The following is a 20,224-nucleotide window of genomic DNA, read 5'->3' as shown; positions in this document are numbered from 1 at the left end:
CTAAATAAGAGTTTCTGCTCGTCTGTAACAGTTTATTTCAAAAACTTTTTTCAGGAGACCTTCAAACTTCTTCAACTCACCATCCTTATGAAACACTGCTGGCGGGGTACCCACTTCGGGCTGGCCTGGCAGCAGCGTGGAATGTTATACCAAGGACGCTGTAGCTCTGGCTGTGGGGTAGTGTGCTGTGTCTTCCAGTTGGGTGCAGTGATGCTCAATTAGGAACGGGAGGAGGAAGGCACAAAAGGATCCCCAGTGGGTCCTTTCCAAACATTATCGTCCCCTCCCTGTGAGTAGGATATGCCTCACAGAGGAAAACATCCTCTGTCCCAGCAGCCCCTGTGACCCTTCATCTCTCACAGTGTATCAGAGCCCTCAGCGTTCTACTAACAACGGAACCAGTTCAGGACAAAATGCGAGCATCTAGATAAGGTCAGTTAACAAGGCCACTTTTAAGTAGCATTACTGTATTGCAAAAGAGAAATTTCTGGTTAATTTTGCAATCATTAATAGAATACCTGACCATCTAAAAACAAAAGCATGAAGGAAAAATGTGATTTTCAAGAGGTGTAATTAAAAAACCGTTTTTTAATGTCTCTCATTTTTGAGAGACAGAGAGAGTCAGAGTATGAGTGGGGGAGGGGCAGAGAGAGAGGGAGACAGAACCCAAAGCAGGCTCCAGGCTCAGAGCTGTCAGCACAGAGCCTGACGCAGGGCTCGAACTCACGGTCCACGAGATCATGACCTGAGTCAAAGTCGGACGCTTTACCAACTGAGCCGCCCAGGCGCCCATCTAAAGGTGTAATTTAAAACAAATATTATATGACCATTATCATCTGAAATGAAAGAAATCTCTTCTATTTTTTTTTTTTTTTTACGTTGACGTACAACTAACATGTAACGTTATATTAGTTTCAGGTGTACAACAGAATGACTCAACGTTCGTATATACAGTGTGGCAAAACGATCACCATGATAAGTCTAGTTAACATCTGTCCCCATACATAGCTACAACAACTTTTTCTTGTGATGACAACTTTTAAGATCTACTCTTTTAGCAACTTCAAATATGCAATACAGTATCGTTAACTATGGTCACGATGCTGCACATTACATACCCACGACTTATTTGACAACCTTTATTTTATGACTTCTTTTATTTTATAACCTTTGATGCACTTTACCCATTTCACCCACACCCATAGTTTTGTATAGATATTTATAGTATCCAATTTCACTGACCAGCTTTCCACCTCTGCTGGGACTGCAGGGCGTATTTGTCACAGTCTTCTCTGCTTATGTTGTATTTCACAGCAAGATTCTCTGCAGTAATTGCCATGGGGAGTTGGACATGCTGATCTGTTAATCCTGACCACAGAATATCTTCCAGCTATTAAAAAGACATGCATAATAAAATGATTTGTTAAAGCATATCTTTTGAAAGTAATATGCTATAATGTCTTTACATTTAAATAATTAATAAGAGGAAAGTAAAATTACATTTCCTGACAGCATTTACTCCTATACATATTTGGTTCTGCGACATTTTAAAAAACACCCAATGTCATTATAAAATGCACACATATCCCCCTCTCTCTAAACGTGGGGCACTAAAGAGAGGCAACGGTGCTAAATGTACAGGGAGAGAACACGGGAATTCAACCTACAAGCAAAAATTACACCCTCAGGGCCACATTTGGAAGAAACCTAACACTGAGTTCTCATGCAATGTTGCCCTGTAGCCACCTTTGTGAAGCACGATTCTGAGCTCTGTAGATGAGCCTGCACATGTCTGTGCCCTTTTCAACCCGTGCCTTCGGTGACAGGGACAGCTTGTTCTATCAGTCACTGTGAAGTTGAAGAGACCTGCGACACGTAGGTTCTTGAGGAACAGAAAAAGTCGTTACTTATTATCCAGTTAGTTGGTCTCTGGTAAGCATGCCCTTCTGTTCCTTCTAGACGGCCTCAGCGCCTTTGAGTCACCGACCTTTCTGAAGGCTGTCTCAAACATACTTCGTCTAAAATACTATCTCATATTTCCTAAGTCTTATCCCTTCCAACTTTCAAAAAGACCAGGTGAGGAACTGGCCTGAAGAGTGTAAATCTGTCATTACTGTTGGAAAATGCTAACAATATAGAATGTCACATGGGAGGGACAGCACACGATCATTCCTTATCAGCACTGTCATTCCCACGCCGTAGCTCTCAAAGATGTGAAGATCAGTTTTTGTCTGATTTAGGACAATATAATCTGCATTCAAAGAGAATGTTTAAAAAAAAACAACAACAAAGAGAATGTTTTCTGTGATGAAGAAGTATCTATTCATTGGAGATTGCTTCAGAAATAAAACTTCCATAAATCACAGTAAAGATTTAATTACTGGGTTTCCCAATTATTCACGAGAAATTAATCAATTCAAGCTCTGCCTATCTTTTTGATCTGCCTCTTTCCTTCCTCCATTCTCCAAGTATTAATTCCACTACCAGAGGTATGCGGAGATAAAGTCTATGTGGTTTTTTTTTTTTTTTTTTTTTTTTTTTAATGTGGGTTAAAATGTCAAAACTAAAAACCAAACTGGGCTTTTGAAATAGTTTACAAATTTCAAATCATTCGTATCTTGTCAATTCCCTATTAAGGAAATTGGTTTCAAAATTTGTTTTCTCTCTCCCAACATGGTGTTATTAAAATTATTAGCGTAATGGCATGACAAACAATTTTTAAACACTTTAATGGTTCTAACCTTGAGATCTGATCCCAACTTGGTTCCAAAACGCGCGTTTCTGACACAGTAGGGAGCCTGGCTCATGCTTTCAGTTCCTCCGCACAAGACAACTTCAGCATCCTTCACACAAATTTCCTATTTGAAAACAAATGAGCAACAAACAAAACCTTATATTGTGGCAGGAGTATGTAGCAAGCAGTAAACTCCCAGTAAATCTAATGAGTTATGAATCCCAGTGTACCGTGCCTCAAAAGGAAATACTTGTAAAGTAACTTGTAAGGCAAATGCTACAGCACTTATTCCCAAGACACAAGGGGAGGAAAAATTAACAGAGTTCAAAACTGTTTGTGCACAAGTGACAAATTCTACCTCTGTTTTGGCAAGGAATGGTAATTCTGAACCCAATATAAATCTTGAAAATCAGCAGAGATATTAATGCCTGGCATAGCACAGATTGTAAGCCAATGATAAAGAACAAATCCTTTAAAAAGACAAACGTAGGGGCGCCGGGTGGCTCATTCGGTAAGTGTCCGACTTCAGCTCAGGTCATGATCTCACACTTCATGGGTTCGAGCCCTGCATCAGGCTCTGTGCTGACAGCTCAGAGCCTGGAGCCTGCTTCCGATTCTGTCTCTCCCTCTCTCTCTGCCCCTCCCCCACTCATGCTCTGTCTCTGTCTCAAAAATAAATAAACATTAAAAAAAATTATTTTAAGACTGAAGTAGAATTTATCCTTATATTAATGGATGAGTCTGAAGCAGACCACAGATTTACAAGGAACAGGTTAACTGAGGGGGCTCATAAAAAGAAACCCATTTCATTCTTCTAGCTTTCCACTATTTGCATTTCTTAGAAAAGAAGCAAATAACAAGCTTCCATAGAGCCCAGTTTTCACAGTGACTGCTAGGAAAATCAGGATCACCGGTTCAGCTATATCATTATAGAAATAAATTAACTTGAAAACAATTTATTCATTACAATATGTCTTTCATTCTGTAAAAATATGAAGACAGGGGCAAATAAAATTGCATTTCACTATATCCCTTTTCCCTTGTGCTCAAAGGAACAAATGTATTTGCCCAACTATCCCTTAAAAAGGAACGCATTTATTTTCTTTTTTTAATTTAAATTTTAGTTAGTTAACATACAGTGCAGTATTGGCTTCAGGAGAATTCAGTGATTCATCACTAACATTCAACACCCAGTGCTCATCACAAGTGCCCTCCTTAGTAGCCATCACCCATCTAGCCCATCCCCCACCCACCTCCCTCCATCAACCCTCAGTTTGTTCTCTATCATTTACAGTCTCTTGTGGTTTGTTTCCCTCTCTCCCCCCAACTCCCCTCCACCACTTTCCATGTTTATCTGTTTTGTTTCCTAAATTTCACACGAGTGAAATCATACAGTATTTGTCTTTCTCTGATTGACATATTACACTTAACATAATACATTCTAGCTCCATCCATGTCATTGCAAATGGCAAGATTTCATTCTTTCTGATGGCCGAGTAATATATATATACACCACATCTTCTTTACCCATTCATCAGTGGATGGACATTTGGGTTCTCTCCATTGTTTGCCTATTGATAAACACTGGAGTGCATGTACCCCTTTGAATCTGTATTTTTGTATGCTTTAGGCAAATAATAGTGCAATTGCTAGATCATCGGGTAGTTCCATTTTTAGTTTTTTGAGGAACCTCCATACTGTTCTCCAGAGTGGCTACACCAGTTTGCATTCCTACTGTCAGTGCAAGAGGGTTCCCCTTTCTCTACGTCCTCACCGACATCTGTCGTTTCTTGTGTTGTTATTTTTAGCCATTCTGACAGATGTGAGATGGTATCTCCTCATGGTTTGGATTTGTACTTCCCTGATGATGAGTGATGTTGAGCATCTTTTCATGTGTCTATTAGCCATCTGGATATCTTCCTTGTAAAAGTGTCTATTCATGTCTTCTGCCAATTTTTTTCTTTTTTAAGTTTATTTGCTTGGGGGGGGTTGGGGGAGGGGCAGAGAGAGAGAAAGAGAGAGAGAGAATCCTAAACAGGCTCCACATAGCCAGTGCACAGCCCAACTCAGGGCTCAATCCCATGAACTGTGAGATCATGACCCAAGCCAGATGCCTAACCAACTGAGCCGCCCAAGCATCCCCCGCCCATTTCTTACCAGGGTTATTTATTTTCTGGGTGTTGAGTTTGACAAGTGCTTCATAGATTTTGGATACTAAACTTTTATCAGATGTCGTTTGCAAGTATCTTCTCCCATTCCATATGCTGCCTTTTAGTTTTTGTTGCTTCCTTTGCTGTGCAGAGCTTTTTAGCTTGATGAAGTCCCAATAGTTCACATTTGCTTTTGTTTCCTTTGCCTTCAGTGATACATCTAGTAAGAAGCTGCTCCAGCCAAGTTCTAAGAGGTTATGGCCTATGTTCTCCTCTAGGATTTTGATAGTTTCTTGTCTCGCATTTAGGTCTTTCATCCGTTTTGAATTTATTTTTGTATGTGGTGTAAGCAAATGGTCCAGTTTTACCAACAACACCATTTGTTGAAGAGACTGTCTTTTTTTCCATTGGATATTCTTTCCTTTTTTGGTTTAGATTAGTTGACCATATAGTTGTGGGCCATTTCTGGGTCTTCTATTCCATTCCATTGATCTTTGTATCTGTTTTTGTGCCAATACCATTATAGTTTTGTAATATAGCTTGAAATCTGGAATTGTGATATCTCCAGTTTTGTTTTTCTTTTTCAGGATTGCTTTTGCTATTCAGCATCTTTTGTGGTTCCATACAAATTTTAGGATTGTTTTTTCTAGCTCTGCAAAAACTGCTGGTGGTATTTTGAATAGGGATTACATAAATGTGTAGACTGCTTTGGGTAGTATGGACACTTTAACAATGTTTATTCTTCCAGTCCATGAGCATGGAATGCTTTTCCATTTCTTTGTGTGCTCTTCAGTTTCTTGCATAGTGTTCTATAGTTTTCAGACCTTTTACCTCTTTAGTTAGGTTTATCCCTCGGTAGCTTATTGTTTTTGGTGCAACTGCAAATGGGATCAATTCCATGGTTTCTTAGTCTGCTGTTATTGGTGTATAGAAATGCAACAGATTTCTGTACATTGATTTTATATCCTGTGATTTTGCCAAATTCATGTATTAGTTCTAGCAATTTTTTGCTGGAGTCTTTTGGGTGTTCTACATAGAGTATCATGTCATCTGCAAACAGTGAAAGTTTGACTTCTTCCTTGATGATTTGTATGCCCTTTATTTCTTTTTGTTGTCTGATTGCTGAGGGTAAGACTTCCAGTACTATATTAAATAGTGATGGTGAGAGCAGATATCCTTGTCTTGCTCCTGACTATAGGGGAAAGGCTCGTTGCATTTCCCCATTGAGGATATTAGCTGTGGGTCTTTTGGATACGGCCTTTATGATGTTGAGGTATGTTCCATTTATCCCTACTTTGTTGAGGGCTGTTATCAAGAATGGATGCTGTATTTGGTCAAATGCTTTTTCTAAATCTATTGACAGGATGATACGATTCTTATCCTTTCTTTTATTAATGTGGTATACCACATTAATTTGTGAATATTGAACCAGCACTGCAGCCCAGGAATAAATCCCACTTGATCATGGTGAATAATTCTTTTAATGTACTATTGATTTTGGTTTGCTAATATCTTCTTGAGAATTTGTGCATCCATGTTCATTTGGGATATTGGCCTATCTATCTCCTTTCTAGTGGGGTCTTTGGAATCAAGGTAATGCTGGCTTTGTAGAATGAGTTTGGAAGTTTTCCTTCTATTTCTACTTTTTGGAGCAGTTTGGGAAGAACAGGTATTGACCCTTCTTTAAGTGTCTGGTGGAATCCCCTTGGGAAGCCATCTGGCCCAGGACTTTTGTTTGTTGGAAAATTTTTGAGCACTGATTCAATTTCTTTATTGGTTATGGGTGTATTCAAATTTTCTATTTCTTCCTATTTCAGTTTTGGAGGTTTGTGAGCTTCTAGGAATTTGTCCATTTCTTCTAGATTGTTTCCATTTCCTCCAGTCTGTTGGCATATAACTTTTCATACTATTCTCTTACAATGGTTTATATTTCTGTGGTGTTTGTTGGTTGTGACCTTTCCACTTTCATTTGTGATTTTATCTATTTGGGTCCTTTCTCTTTTCTTTTTTATAAGTCTGGTTAGGGACTTATCAATTTTGTTAATTCTTTCAAAGAACCAGCTCCCGGTTTCACTGATCTGTTCTACTGTATTTTTTGTTTGTTTGTTCCTATATTGCTTATTTCTGTTCTAATCTTTATTATTTTCCTTCTCCCTTTAGGCTTTATTTGCTGTTCCTTTTCTTAATTTGAGAAAATTTTTTAAAAATATTTATTTATTTTTTAGAGAGAGTGTGACTGGGAAAGGGGCAGACAGGGAGAAAATAGAACCTGAAGCAGGCTCCACATTGTGGGCTGTCAGCACAGAGCCTAATGCGAGGCCCGAATCCACAAACGGTGAGATCATGACCTGAGCCGAGGTCAGACACTCAACTGAGTCACCCAGGCACCCTTTGCTATCCCTTTTCTAGCTCGTTTAGGTGTAAGGTTAGGTTGTGTATTTGGGACCTTTCTTCCTTCTTGAAAAAGGCCCGAATTCCAATAAACTTGCCTCTTAGAACTGCCTTTTTGCATCCCAAAGGTTTTGGGCCGTTGTGTTTTCATTTTCATTTGCCTCCATGTATTTTTAAATTTCTTCAATTTTCTGCTTAACCCATTCATGCTTTAGTAGGATGTTCTTTAGGGCTTTCCAAATTTTTTCTTGTGGTTGACTTCAAGTTTCATAGCGTTGGGATCCGAAAATATGCATGGTTGTTAAGGGCTGATTTGTGACCCAGTATGTGATCTATTCTGAAAAATGTTCCATGTGCACTTGAGAAGAATGTGAATTTTGCTGCTTTAGGATGAAAAGTTCTGAATATATCTTTTAAGTCCATCTGGTCCAGTGTGTCATTCAAAGCCATTGTTTGCTGGTTGATTTTCTGCTTAGATGATCTGTCCATTGTTGTAAGTAGGGTGTTAAAGTCCCCTATTGTTATGGTATTATTATCAATGAGTTTCTTTGTGTTTGTTATTAATTGACTTATACATTTGGATGCCCCCAAGTTGAAGGCATAAATATTTACAATTGTTAGATCTTCTTGAGGGATAGACCCCTTAATTATGATATAATGCCCTTCTTCATCTCTTATTATAGTCTTTGTTTTAAAATTTAGTTTGTCTTTGGGGCACGTGGGTGGCTCAGTCAGTTAAGTGTCCAACTTCAGCTCAGGTCATGATCTCATGGTTTGTAAGTGCAAGTCCTGCGTGAGTTCCTCTGTCCCCCTCTCTTTCTGTCTCTCCCTCGCTCATGCTTTCTCTCAAAAACAATCATTTGTAAATGAATGGAGTGAATGAATAAGTAAGACCTAGTTTGTCTGATGTAAGTATGGCTACTCTGGCTTTCTTTTGATCTCCATTAGCATAATAGTTTGTTCTCTATCCCCTCACTTTCAATCTGCTGGTGTCTTTAGGTCTAAAATGAGTCTACTGTAGGCAGCATACAGATGGATCTTTTTTTTTTTTTTTTTTTTTTTAATTTTTTTTTTCAACATTTTTAATTTATTTTTGGGACAGAGAGAGACAGAGCATGAACGGGGGAGGGGCAGAGAGAGAGGGAGACACAGAATCGGAAACAGGCTCCAGGCTCCAGGCTCCGAGCCATCAGCCCAGAGCCTGACGCGGGGCTCGAACTCACAGACCGCGAGATCGTGACCTGGCTGAAGTCGGACGCTTAACCGACTGCGCCACCCAGGCGCCCCGGATCTTTTTTTTTTTTTAATCCATTCTGATACCCTGTATCTTTTGATTAGCGCATTTAGTCCATTTATATTCAGAGTGATTATTGAAAGATATGTATTTAGTGTCATTGTATTACCTGTAGAGTTGGCATTTCTGGTGATGTTCTCTGATCCTTTCGTCTTTGTTGCTTTGGTCTTTGTTTTTTTTTCTCCAAAGAGTCCCCCTTAAAATTTCTTGTAGGGCTGCTTTAATGGTCACAAACTAAACTCCTTTAGTTTTTGTCTGGGAAACTCTTTATCTCTTCTTCTAGTCTGAATGACAGCCTTGCTGGATAAAGAGTTCTTGGCTGCATATTTTTCCCATTCAGCACATTGAATATTTCCTGACACTCCCTTCTGGCCTGCCAACTTCCTGTGGATAGGTCTGCTGCTAACCTTACGTGTCAACCCTTGTAGGTTAAGCATTTTTTGTCCCTAGCTTCTTTCAGAATTCTCTATTTTTCAAGTTTTGCTATATGTCGTGGGGCTGAATGTTTTGTTGATTTTGAGGGGAGTTCTCTGTGCCTCAGGGACTTGAATGCCTGTTTCCTTCCCCTAAGATTAGGGAAGCTTTCAGCTATAATTTGTTCAAATAAACCTTCTGCCACTTTTCCCCACTCCTCTTCTGGGACTCCTATGATAGGGACATTGTTTCACTTTGTAGAATCAATGAGTTCCCTAAATCTACCTTTGTGATCTAACAGTTTTCTTTCCCTCTTCTTTTTAGCTTCATTATTTTCCATAATGTTTTCTTTTCTTTTTTTTTTTTTTTTCAACGTTTTTTATTTATTTTTGGGACAGAGAGAGACAGAGCATGAACGGGGAAGGGGCAGAGAGAGAGGGAGACACAGAATCGGAAACAGGCTCCAGGCTCTGAGCCATCAGCCCAGAGCCTGACGCGGGGCTCGAACTCACGGACCGCGAGATCGTGACCTGGCTGAAGTCGGACGCTTAACCGACTGCGCCACCCAGGCGCCCCTTTAATGTTTTCTTTTATATCACCTATTCTCTCCTCTGCTTCCTCAACCCTCATTGTCACTATATCCAGTTTGTTTTGCATGTCAGTTACAGCATTTTTATTTCAGCCTGACTAGTTTTTAGGTCTTTTATCTCTACAGGAAGGTTGTCTACAGTGTCTTCTATGCTTTATTCAAGCCCCCTGGTAGTCTTATGACTGTTGGTCTAAACTCTTGTTCAGATATATTACTTATACCTGTTTTAAGCAAGTCCCTGGCTGTGATTTCTTACTGACCTTTCTTTTGGGGAAAATTGCTCCATTTTGTCATTCTGGCTAAGTTTCTGTCTTTTGCATGTTTTGAAAGCTTGTTAGTTTCCTGCACTTGAGAGTGATGTTACATTAAAAAGGGGTTGTACACTGTTCAACGCCTGGACACTTCAGGAGAAACCCTTCCAGAAGTGTTTCTGATGTATGCTGTGTGCACTCTGCTGTTGCGTTTTGGCTGCTCTTTCCCACTGGTCGGTCCTCTGCAGAGCTCCTCTTAGATTGCAGTGGGGAGTGTTTGGACCTTTAACTAGGTATGTTTTGATTTGTTGTTAAAATAAGCCTGGAAAACAAGAAAAACAAAAGCCTGATTCCAAAAATAAATAAATAAATGAGTGAATGAAAAGGAAAGGAATGAAAAAAAAAAACAAAGAGACAATCAAGACTATAAGCCTCATTCTAAAGAAAAAGAAAAACAAACAAAAAAGAAACAAAAATGAAAAAAAAGCTTGATCCAAAAAGAAGAGAAAAATAACAAACGAACAAAGAAAAAACTATAAGCCCAATTCCAAAGAAGAAAATTAAAAAAAAGAAACTTTAAAAAAAGAGAAAATTAAAAAAAAAAAAAAAAAAAAAGTAAGCCTGGCCCTGTTTCCACCAGAACTGCAGGTGATGCTCTGAAGCACCGCATGTTTCCTAATCTGGTGCCTGTGGGCTACTGTCTGTGCTGTTCTTCCGGAGGAGAGGCCCACTGCGCTGGCTCAGAGTCTGCGCTGCCCCAGTAAACACACAGTTGCAAGGCACAGGGGGGCGGGGTTTGGTGTAAGTGGGTCCCGCCTCCACTGGGGGGCCACCGTGTTTCTCTCCGAAGTCCCCACGTTGGTGTTAAGGGGAAAATGGCATCACCCCAATCTCTCGTCCCCGGACAGGGGATCTCAGAACCCGCTGTTCAGGAAGCCCTGGCAGAAGGGCAAGGGCTGTCAGGGCTCCATGCACCACAGCTTTGGCACGTGGCCGGGATTTAAAACCGGAAATCTTAAAGGACCTGGCACCACGTGGACCCGCTCCCCTCCCCTGGAGTAGAGCCTCTCCACACTGTGTCTGATGTCCTTTGTCCCTGAAAACCAGTCCCATGCCTGTACGGTGCCTGCAATCTATGGTGCGGCACTGCAAAAAGCAGCAAGCAAGTTATCTGCGCTCTGTCCCCTTCCTATAAAAGGCCTTCTGCTGGCGCCTGCAGGGGTTTTGTCCTTGGGGAGGCAATATACCCTCCTGCAAATGTACTCCAGGAAGGGGAATGTTCTCAGATCCCCACACCACACTGTGCACTCCAGGGCCCCCTTCCTCCTTCTTCCGAGGAGCACCGGCCACAGCTCCACTCCAGAGAAAGTCACGCACTTCCAAAACCTCAGAGTTTGAGCTCCACACGCTGTTGGCAAAAAAACCGTGATGCTCAGTACCCCTCACTCCCCAGTCCGTGGTCCGGAGAGGTTTTTGTCTTGTGTGAATCTGACGCCGCACTCTCTCAACCCGTTTCTCTCCTTTTTGTCTCTCCATGGAAAGGGCTCCTCCCCATGCATGGCGCTGCCATTTTCCTCTCCCCCAATTCACTTCCATGCACCTCACACCTGCTACGCCGTCTCCTTCCAACCGTGCAGATCCTTCTGACAGTGTTCAGATCGGTTTGCTGGGTGTTCCGAGTGATTTGATCACAATACAGTTGTGTTTGAGGGATGAGAAAAACCAATTTTCTCCATCTTAACTCCTCTCCCAAAGGAATACATTTCTTATCATCCCCTAAATGCTCCAACTCCCTTCCTAGCCTTATAGTCTTTATTCAGTGTTTCAAACTGCCTCACAGGGAACTCTCACAGACCTGGGTTCAAGTTCTGCCTCTATGACTTAGTAACCTTAAAGATCAGTTTCCTTGCCGGTAAAATGGGAATATTAATAGTTCTTGCCACAAGGGATGGCTATGAAGACTGAGATATTCAATGTAAATCTAGCATAGGTCAGGCACATAGGAAGCCCTCGGTCAAAATAACAGGTCATGATTAGCTTTTAAAAAAATTGTGATAAAACACATAACGTAAGAGTTATTATTGTATGGGGATGCAAGCTGGTGCAGCCACTCTGGAAAGCAGTATGGAGGTTCCTCAAAAAATTAAAAATAGAACTACCCTACGACCCAGCAATTGCACTACTAGGTGTTTATCCAAGGGATAAACAGGTGTGCTGTTTCGAAGGGACACATGCACCCCCATGTTTATAGCAGCACTATCGACAATAGCCAAAGTATGGAAAGAGCCCAAATGTCCATCGATGGATGAATGGATAAAGAAGATGTGGTATATGTATACAATGGAGTATTACTTGGCAATCCAAAAGAATGAAGCCTTGCCATTTGCAACTATGTGGATGGAACTGGAGGGTATTATGCTAAGTGCAATTAGTCAGAGAAAGACAAATATCATACGACTTCACTCATATGAGGACTTTAAGAGACAAAACACATGAACATAAGGGAAAGGAAACAAAAATAATATAAAAACAGGGAGGGGGACAAAACAGAAGAGACTCATAAATATGGAGAACAAACTGAGGGTTATTGGAGGGGTGGTGGGAGGGGGGATGGGCTAAATGGGTAAGGGGCATTAAGGAATCTACTCCTGAAATCATTGTTGCATTATATGCTAATTTGGATGTAAATTTTAAAAAGTAAAAAATTAAAAAAATGTCACCATTGTAACCAATTTTAAGTGTATAGTTCATTAAGTACATTCACACTGTTGTGTAACCAACCACTACTCATCTCATGAAATCTTTTCATCTTTGCAAACTGAAACTCAGTACCCATTAAACACTAACTCCTCATTCTCTCCTGCCCCCCAGCCCCAGCGGCCACTGTTTCGCCTTCTGTCTCTATGAATTTGATTACTCATATAAGTGCAATCATACAGTATTTGTCCTTCTGCGAATGGCTTATTCCATTTAGCATGTCTTCAAAGATCTGCTAATCACTTTTAAGAAACTATTTTCTTCCTGTGAACTCTTTTCCAAGAAAAATCAAGTATTGACCTCTTCTAATAAGCACCATAAAATAAAAACCTACAGTGTTACAACTGTGGTAGGGTATTTCTTCCAATAGTTTTTAACATAATTTCAGAGAAATAATAAAATGTTGCCCATACCTGACATCCACTCACAATGGACTGGAAACCAGAGCCACAGAGTCTATTAACAGTGAGAGCTGGGGTCTCTTGTGGGATTCCCACACGCAAACCAACATGCCTGGCCATGTATGCAGCATCTGAAGAACTCTGGAACAAAGGAAATGAAAAAGACTTTCCTCTGTAAATCTCAGCATTAAGAAGCAGGACAAAATATATGGAAATGTTGGCAATGTATCAAACATTATAAACTATGGGACTCTAAGGTAGGATGCAATGCATATAGATACCGTGTATTTTATATAATACGTGTGTTTATTATTTGAATAAAAACTGTAACTTGGTTAGTTGGTTTTTAAACAAAGTATGAGAAACCCTTATATTAAGTCCTCAATACAAGACAGAAATTTATAACAATTGGAGCTGTTTAAAAATAGAATAGGTTATCTCAAAACAGTATGTTCCTTAACAGAGAAAGTATCCAAGGCTGTGGTTCTCAACCTTGGCCACACACTGGAATAACCAGGAAAGCTTTATTAACATACTGATGCTCAAGATCCTAACCAAAGCAATTAAACCAGAAAGGCTACAGGCAAGGCATCAGTAGATACTTTTAAAAACATTCAGGGGATTATAATGAGAAACTGAGGCAGAGACCTGATGATGGAGGAAGGCGAGAGATGAACAACTGGTCAGAAGAGTAAGAAGTGGGCCTAGACCACTGCTTCCCCTGCTTTAAAATGCTAAAATTTGCTAAAGCAAATTTGCTAAAGCAAATTTGACAAAATGTAAAGAACTGGCCCATCAAAGTAAAGGGAATTTTAGGGTGTTCACTGTATTACTCTTTAAAAAAAATTTTTTTTAATTTATTTGTTCTTGAGAGAGAGAAAAGAATGTGTGTGAGCAGGAGAGGGGCAAAGAGAGAGAGGGAGAGAGAGAATCCCAAGCAGGCTCTGCACTGTCAGCACAGAGCCCGATGTGGGGCTCGAACACACAAACCATGAGATCATGACCTGAGCTGAAATCAAGAGTGTGATGTTTAACCAGCTGAGCCACCCAGGTGCCCCTCACTGTAGTATTCTTTTATCTTTTGTATAGGTTTGAAAATTTTCACAATAAAATTCAACAAATTCCCACTGACATTTTTTCTTTCTTTTTTTTGGTAGCGTATTCTCTAAGTGGTCCCACGAAATGACTTTAAGTCCCTTTTAACACCAAGATTTGCTGGGAAGAGCTTAGTACAGGAGAAAGAACATGGAACTAGAAGTCAGGGCATCTGCATTCTAGCCCAGGATTGTTATAGATCACCCGGCTCAACTCTTTGAAACTTCTTGAAACATAAGGTTTCCTTATGTGTTAAGAGAGGCCTGGAGTTCTATAAAATCTCTAGGGTTTCTTCTGGCTTTTTACATTCCATAAATCTTACTCAGAGCTTACCTTTTTAAAAAAAGTTCCTAATTATTCTTGTTTTATTTTTCAATTGAGGTGTAACTGACATATAATGTTGTATTAGTTTCAAGCGTACAACAAAAGGATTCGATATTTGTAGGTATTGGAAAATGATCACCGCAGTAAGTCTAGTTGACATCTGTTACCGTACGCAGTTACAAAAATGTTTTTTCTTGTGATGAGGACTGATGTGGGGCTGAGAGTGAACAGGCAAGAAAGAATTCTTGACACGTTTTTGGTACAAAAAGGTGCTTTTATTAAAGCACATGGATAGGACCCGTGGGCAGAAAGAGCTGCACCGGCCTTGTGAGGAGTGACTGATTATATACTTCTAGTTAGTGGAAGTCAGGGATAGCGTAAGACTCTAAGGAATTTGGAAGCAAGGCTTTCAGGACCCTGAGGGGCTAGCTGCTGTTAAGATAAGGTTCTTTACTACTGTCTAGTAACACATTAGTCTTGAGACCCTTTAGATGGATATCACTGGGCCACAAGTTTGAAAGATGATTGCTAACATATATCCTGGGGGGAGGGTGTTTACAGTTACCAGAGGAAAGTAACACTTAAGAGCACAGCTATAGTGGTAAAACATGAAAGGAAGTCCTTGAAGGAGTTGTAGGAGTGTTATAATCTGTAGGCCTCAGGAATTCTGCCTGAGACTAGGAGCGGCAGCAAAACTGGCCTTTGTTCATTTTTCTCCCATCAAGGACTTTTAATATTTACTCTCTTAGCAACTTTCAAATATGCAGTACAGTATTATTAACTATAGTCATCATGCTGTTCATTATATCCTCAAGACTTACTTATTTTATAGCTGGAAGTTTATTTATACCTTTTGACCTCCGGAACTCATTTAATTATCCCTTATAATAAAGCTATTTTCATATATTACAGTTTCTTAGAACACAATACATTAGTACCTTTAGTACCTCTCAAAACACATGGAGAAGTTCAAAATACAGTCGATTCTCATTATTCATAGATTCCATACTTGCAAATTCACCTAATTGTTAAAATGTATTTGTAACCCCCAAATCAATACCTGTGGCACTTTTGTGGTTATTTCCAGACATGTACAGGGTGGAGGAAAATTGTAGTTGTCTAATGTGATACACACTTTCCCAGCTGAGGATGAACAAGGGGACACTTGGCCTTCTTGTCTTAGCTCTCGTGTTATAAACAGATGTCCTTTCTGCAGTCTACTTAGTGCCAAGGGTTTTGTGTGTGTGTGTGTGTGTTTGCATTTTTGTGGCTTCTGTTGGTGATTGTGCTATTCAAAATAACCCCAAGCAGAGTGCTGAAATGCTGTCTAGCGTGCCTAAGTAGAAGACAGCAGGGAAAAAATACGTGTTAGAGAAACTTCAACCAGGCACTAGTTACAGCGCTGCTGGCCAAGAGTTTCATGTTAATGAAGTCATAACACACATTAAGATCAACAGAATAATGAATAATGGACAAGCAAAATGCAGTATTCCATACAATGGAATAGTATTCTGCCACAAAAATGAATCAAGTCCTCTATCCTCCACTGCAAACAAAACCCGTTCTGGGTAGAAGCAAAATCTCTTGAGTCATGGCTCTAGAGCTGGGGGTGGAAATAACTGCACACCTGTTTCTGAGCCTTATCCCCACCCTACGAGCTGAGCACTTGGTGAAGGGGGTCAGAGCAGCCTCCAGTCTTCTCAGCCTGCCTCTCCTGTATGGAACAACCACTTTCTGAGCCAGCAGAACAGCGACAGAGCCTCAGTACTCTCAGCAGAAATGCATTCCATGTAGCACTTCTGTCAAACCGATGAAGGCTGGGTAAAAGGAGCCCTCACCTCTTGGCCACGCCAGGAAGGAATACACAGTTTTCATTATCTGCAAATGAATGACCTAGTATGTATTCCATAACACAGAAAGATAGAAGGTAGAGGAACTTCTTATTTCCCACAAAAAATACTGACCGAGCTCCTACGATTTAAGAATTCATAGGAGATGTGTTGTGTGGACTGGGTTTTCTACCCTCCTTAGTCGATACAGAGAGAACCAATTAACTTGAGATGAGTCAAGGAAATGAATCTAATATTTAAGAAGCAATGAAATATAACCCCAATGAGACAGACAGATAGCTCCCAAATTATATGTGGCTTTGAATTATAAATGCCATTGCTTGTAGAGTCAGAGGATTACTTAAATCATAAATACCTTTAACTATTATTAACTAGTTCACCAGTGAGACATGTTAAAGACATTATTTTTTAATAACATCCGGCAACAAGAATGAACACCTCCCTTCTGCCCTACTAACCTGTAAGACATTGCCTACAATGACACTATCAATGGTCTCCGGTGAGACCTTGCCCGCAGACAAAGCAGCCTTGGCGGCAAATTCAGTCAAGTCAATAGCCGTGAAGTCTTTCAGAAGACCTCCGTAAGCTCCAAAGGCCGTTCGCTTAGCAGCCACGATGAAGACACCTATTGGAATGAGGAGAGATTTGAATAGCCAGTGTCCCTAACATGCTTTATTTAAATAATCACACTGTGAAACCTTAGTATCTAAGGCACCATTTTCAATTAGATAACTGAAAATTTTTGTCGCATAATAATACACAGAACGGGTCACACTCCTGGAAGCAGTCTTAGGGGTTATCGGTTGGAGCAGTACCTACATGCTGGCACCAAGAACTATATACTGCATGCTGGAACATAAATCCACTCTGCATTCTTAGCCTCTGGTGACTTATGATGCTAGAAACATTTGTCTAAAACTGCAATGTTTCTTTGATGTGCTGAAGTATGTTGCCTAGTCATAGAACCAACGAATCTCCACACTAGAAATTCTTTTTGAGGTTTCAGGCCAACCACTCACCCCACAGGAAATTCCTGACAAGAGACAGAAAAAAAAATTCCTCTGCTAGAAAACTTTCATAGTCCACTGTGTGAACGGACAACCTGAAGTCTGATTTTTCCTCATACTGAACTGGCTCCTCTCACCAAGTCTTCAATCCAACAATCTGAGTTCAACCCAAATGCATCCCAAATAGTTTCTAGAATTTATGATGCTTTGAATGTGAACTATACACGCCTTTCCTTTTGGAGCCACAGGATGACTCCATTACAAATTCCAAATCATATTAACTATTATCTTTTAGCCTTAGAATAAAGTGGGCAAAAAAGATCACCTTTTACATGGGCATCCCCTCCAGATCTGGAGTCCACTAACCTGTAAAATATCCCGGATCTAAAGACTCCCTCCCTAAGTAGATAAAAAACACGTATTTTCCCTAAGTAAACAAAAAGCATCTTTCCACACTTCTTTATTTGACATTAGTTCTCCCTGCTTTCTTCTAAAGGATTTCTAGTTTGCCAGTATCCTATTAAAATGCGCTACTTAGGGGCGCCTGGGTGGCGCAGTCGGTTAAGCGTCCGACTTCAGCCAGGTCACGATCTCGTGGTCCGTGAGTTCGAGCCCCGCGTCAGGCTCTGGGCCGATGGCTCGGAGCCTGGAGCCTGTTTCCGATTCTGTGTCTCCCTCTCTCTCTGCCCCTCCCCCGTTCATGCTCTGTCTCTCTCTGTCCCAAAAATAAATAAAAAACGTTGAAAAAAAAATTAAAAAAAAAAATGCGCTACTTAGAATACAACAAAATTTCCTGCATTTGATCTAACTGCAAAGAAAACAGGGGCATTATCTATACATGTATTAATGTAAACTAGCACTATAAATTTATGGTATTACTATCAATCCAACCGATGTCCTGGTGCAAATAAATAAAAACTGTCCTTTCCCAAGACACTCTACTGTCACCTCTCCCCTCCAATCTGCTATAGTTGCATAAGTCTCTGATGATGTGATGTCCACTAGAGTTGGGTGATGCAAAACTTGCACATCCATTATAATAGTTTCATTACACTAACGCTTATTAGGCACCGACACTTTATCACTTTTCGTATACTATCTAATCTTCCCAACAATCCTGCAAGGTAAATATTTCAGAGGCGCATACAGGTGGCACTTAATACATGACAGATCTCATGCTTGGCGCTTCGTACACACTAGTATACGTATACACTGGTATACTCCAAAACAATCTGTGCTCACATTTCCACATTTTGCCAAGAAATTATGGGGCTTTTAACAATGGGCTTGTGCCAAGATATTAACCTGGAATTGAGACAATACAAACATTATACCATTCCTGCTATTTAAGTACAATTCTCCTGTTTATATTAGTGGAGATGACATCTTTCCATGGAACAAATTAAACCTACCCTAAAAAAAAAAACTTCACCTTCTCCTTTCATTGTTACTTTGAGAAACCCACAGTCCAAAAGAATGTTAGGAGTTAGGAGTAACATATGCAACTATAATTTAGAACAGATCCAATGAGTTCTTTACAGATAGAATATTCAGGTATTTACAAGACCATGAATGTTAGTTCAGGGTATGACAAATATTTTGTTCTGATAGATTATTCTGTGCCACTATACCTTCCTGAATTTTTGCAAATGTCTTCTAATTCTTGTCACTTAACAGTCTCTACTTTGTTTTTTTGTTTTTTTTTTTGAGAGAGAGAGCGTAAGCAAGCCCCAAGTAGGGGAATGGCAGAGGGGGAGGGGGAGGGGGAGGGGGAGGGGGAGGGGGAGGGAGAGAATCCCAAGCAGGCTCCAAGTGGAGCCCAATGCAAGGCTCAATCTCAGGACTATGAGATCATGACCTGAGCCAAAATCCAGAGTCAGACGCTTAACCAAATGAGCCACCCAGGCACCCCTCTACCTATTTTTATACTGGTGTTTTATTTCATTTTTCTTCTGCCTTCCCATGTCTTCTTCCTAATTTCATTACAGCCTGTGTGTGGTCATGGCCTAGTATGCTATCTGACCAACTCTCCTGCAGATAACAGTGGCAATACAGAAAAATGACTACCTGAAGGCGTTGGAGGATGAACAAAACTGGGCAGATGTGGAGAAGATATGGAAGAAAGGAACAGTACAGGGTGAGCATTCAACCTGTTTATAGCCTCCGACTTGAAGGCAAGCAGTCCACACTATGTGAATGGCTAGAACTCAGAAACTCACAATCTCACTGGCTTGACGATTCAGAGAACTGAGTTCATGGCCAACCACAGCCACTGGTAAATGAGAATGAATCTGGGAAAGGAGAGGACCACAGGGGGAGCCCAAATCATATACATATAAACTCTGCCTAAATATCTGTCTGACCCCTTAACCACGCATCTATACCTTAGCTAAGGCTAACTGAACTGAGATTTGAGCTATTGCCCTCTACAGGGGAGACAGAGTTTGCTGTCTGAGTTCAGCCAAATCAACTGCCTGCAAAAATAAACAGCCAACCAAACAATCAATAAACCAACACATTTGGAAAGGATATGACAGTATTCGGCCTCTAAAATGTTTCCTATGCAATGTCCATGCTACAATCCAAAATTACTGCACATATGAAGAAATGAGAAAATATGATTCATTCTCAAGAGAAAAGACAATCAACAGAGACCAACCCCAATATGACCCAAATGTTAGAATTAAAAGACAGGATTTTAAAGCAACTCTCTATTGTAACTGTGCTCAAGGATATAAAGGAAAATATGCTCATAATAAACGGTAAAAAAATAGAAACTATAAATCAAAATGGAAATTCTAAAACTGAAAAATATCTGAAATAAAAAATCCACTGAATGGGCTTAACAGAAGAATGGAAATAAAAGGAGAAAGATTCAGGGGCGCCTAGGTGGCTCAGTCCGTTAAGTGTCTGACTTTGGCTTGGGTCATGATTTCACGGTGCGTGAGTTCAAGCCCACCCATTGTC

At 40.3% G+C, this 20,224-nt stretch overlaps 1 protein-coding gene across 1 annotated transcript in view; it reads right to left on the bottom strand.

Annotated features, from left to right (window-relative positions):
- The window catches only part of ACAA2 (acetyl-CoA acyltransferase 2), a 34,846-nt gene that overhangs the window by 11,435 nt on the left and 3,187 nt on the right, over window positions 1-20,224 (bottom strand). The window contains exons 2-5 of the mRNA XM_058692143.1: window positions 16,709-16,875; window positions 12,994-13,122; window positions 2,742-2,858; window positions 1,243-1,390 (exon numbers count right to left, since the gene is read on the bottom strand). Of these exons, the coding sequence (XP_058548126.1) occupies window positions 1,243-1,390; window positions 2,742-2,858; window positions 12,994-13,122; window positions 16,709-16,875 (561 nt within the window). The remainder of the gene's footprint in view (window positions 1-1,242; window positions 1,391-2,741; window positions 2,859-12,993; window positions 13,123-16,708; window positions 16,876-20,224) is intronic.

Source organism: Neofelis nebulosa, chromosome 11 (genome assembly GCF_028018385.1).
Source record: "Neofelis nebulosa isolate mNeoNeb1 chromosome 11, mNeoNeb1.pri, whole genome shotgun sequence".
In the NCBI taxonomy this organism is placed as follows: domain Eukaryota; kingdom Metazoa; phylum Chordata; class Mammalia; order Carnivora; family Felidae; genus Neofelis; species Neofelis nebulosa.
This window is presented reverse-complemented; position numbering and strand designations above follow the sequence as displayed.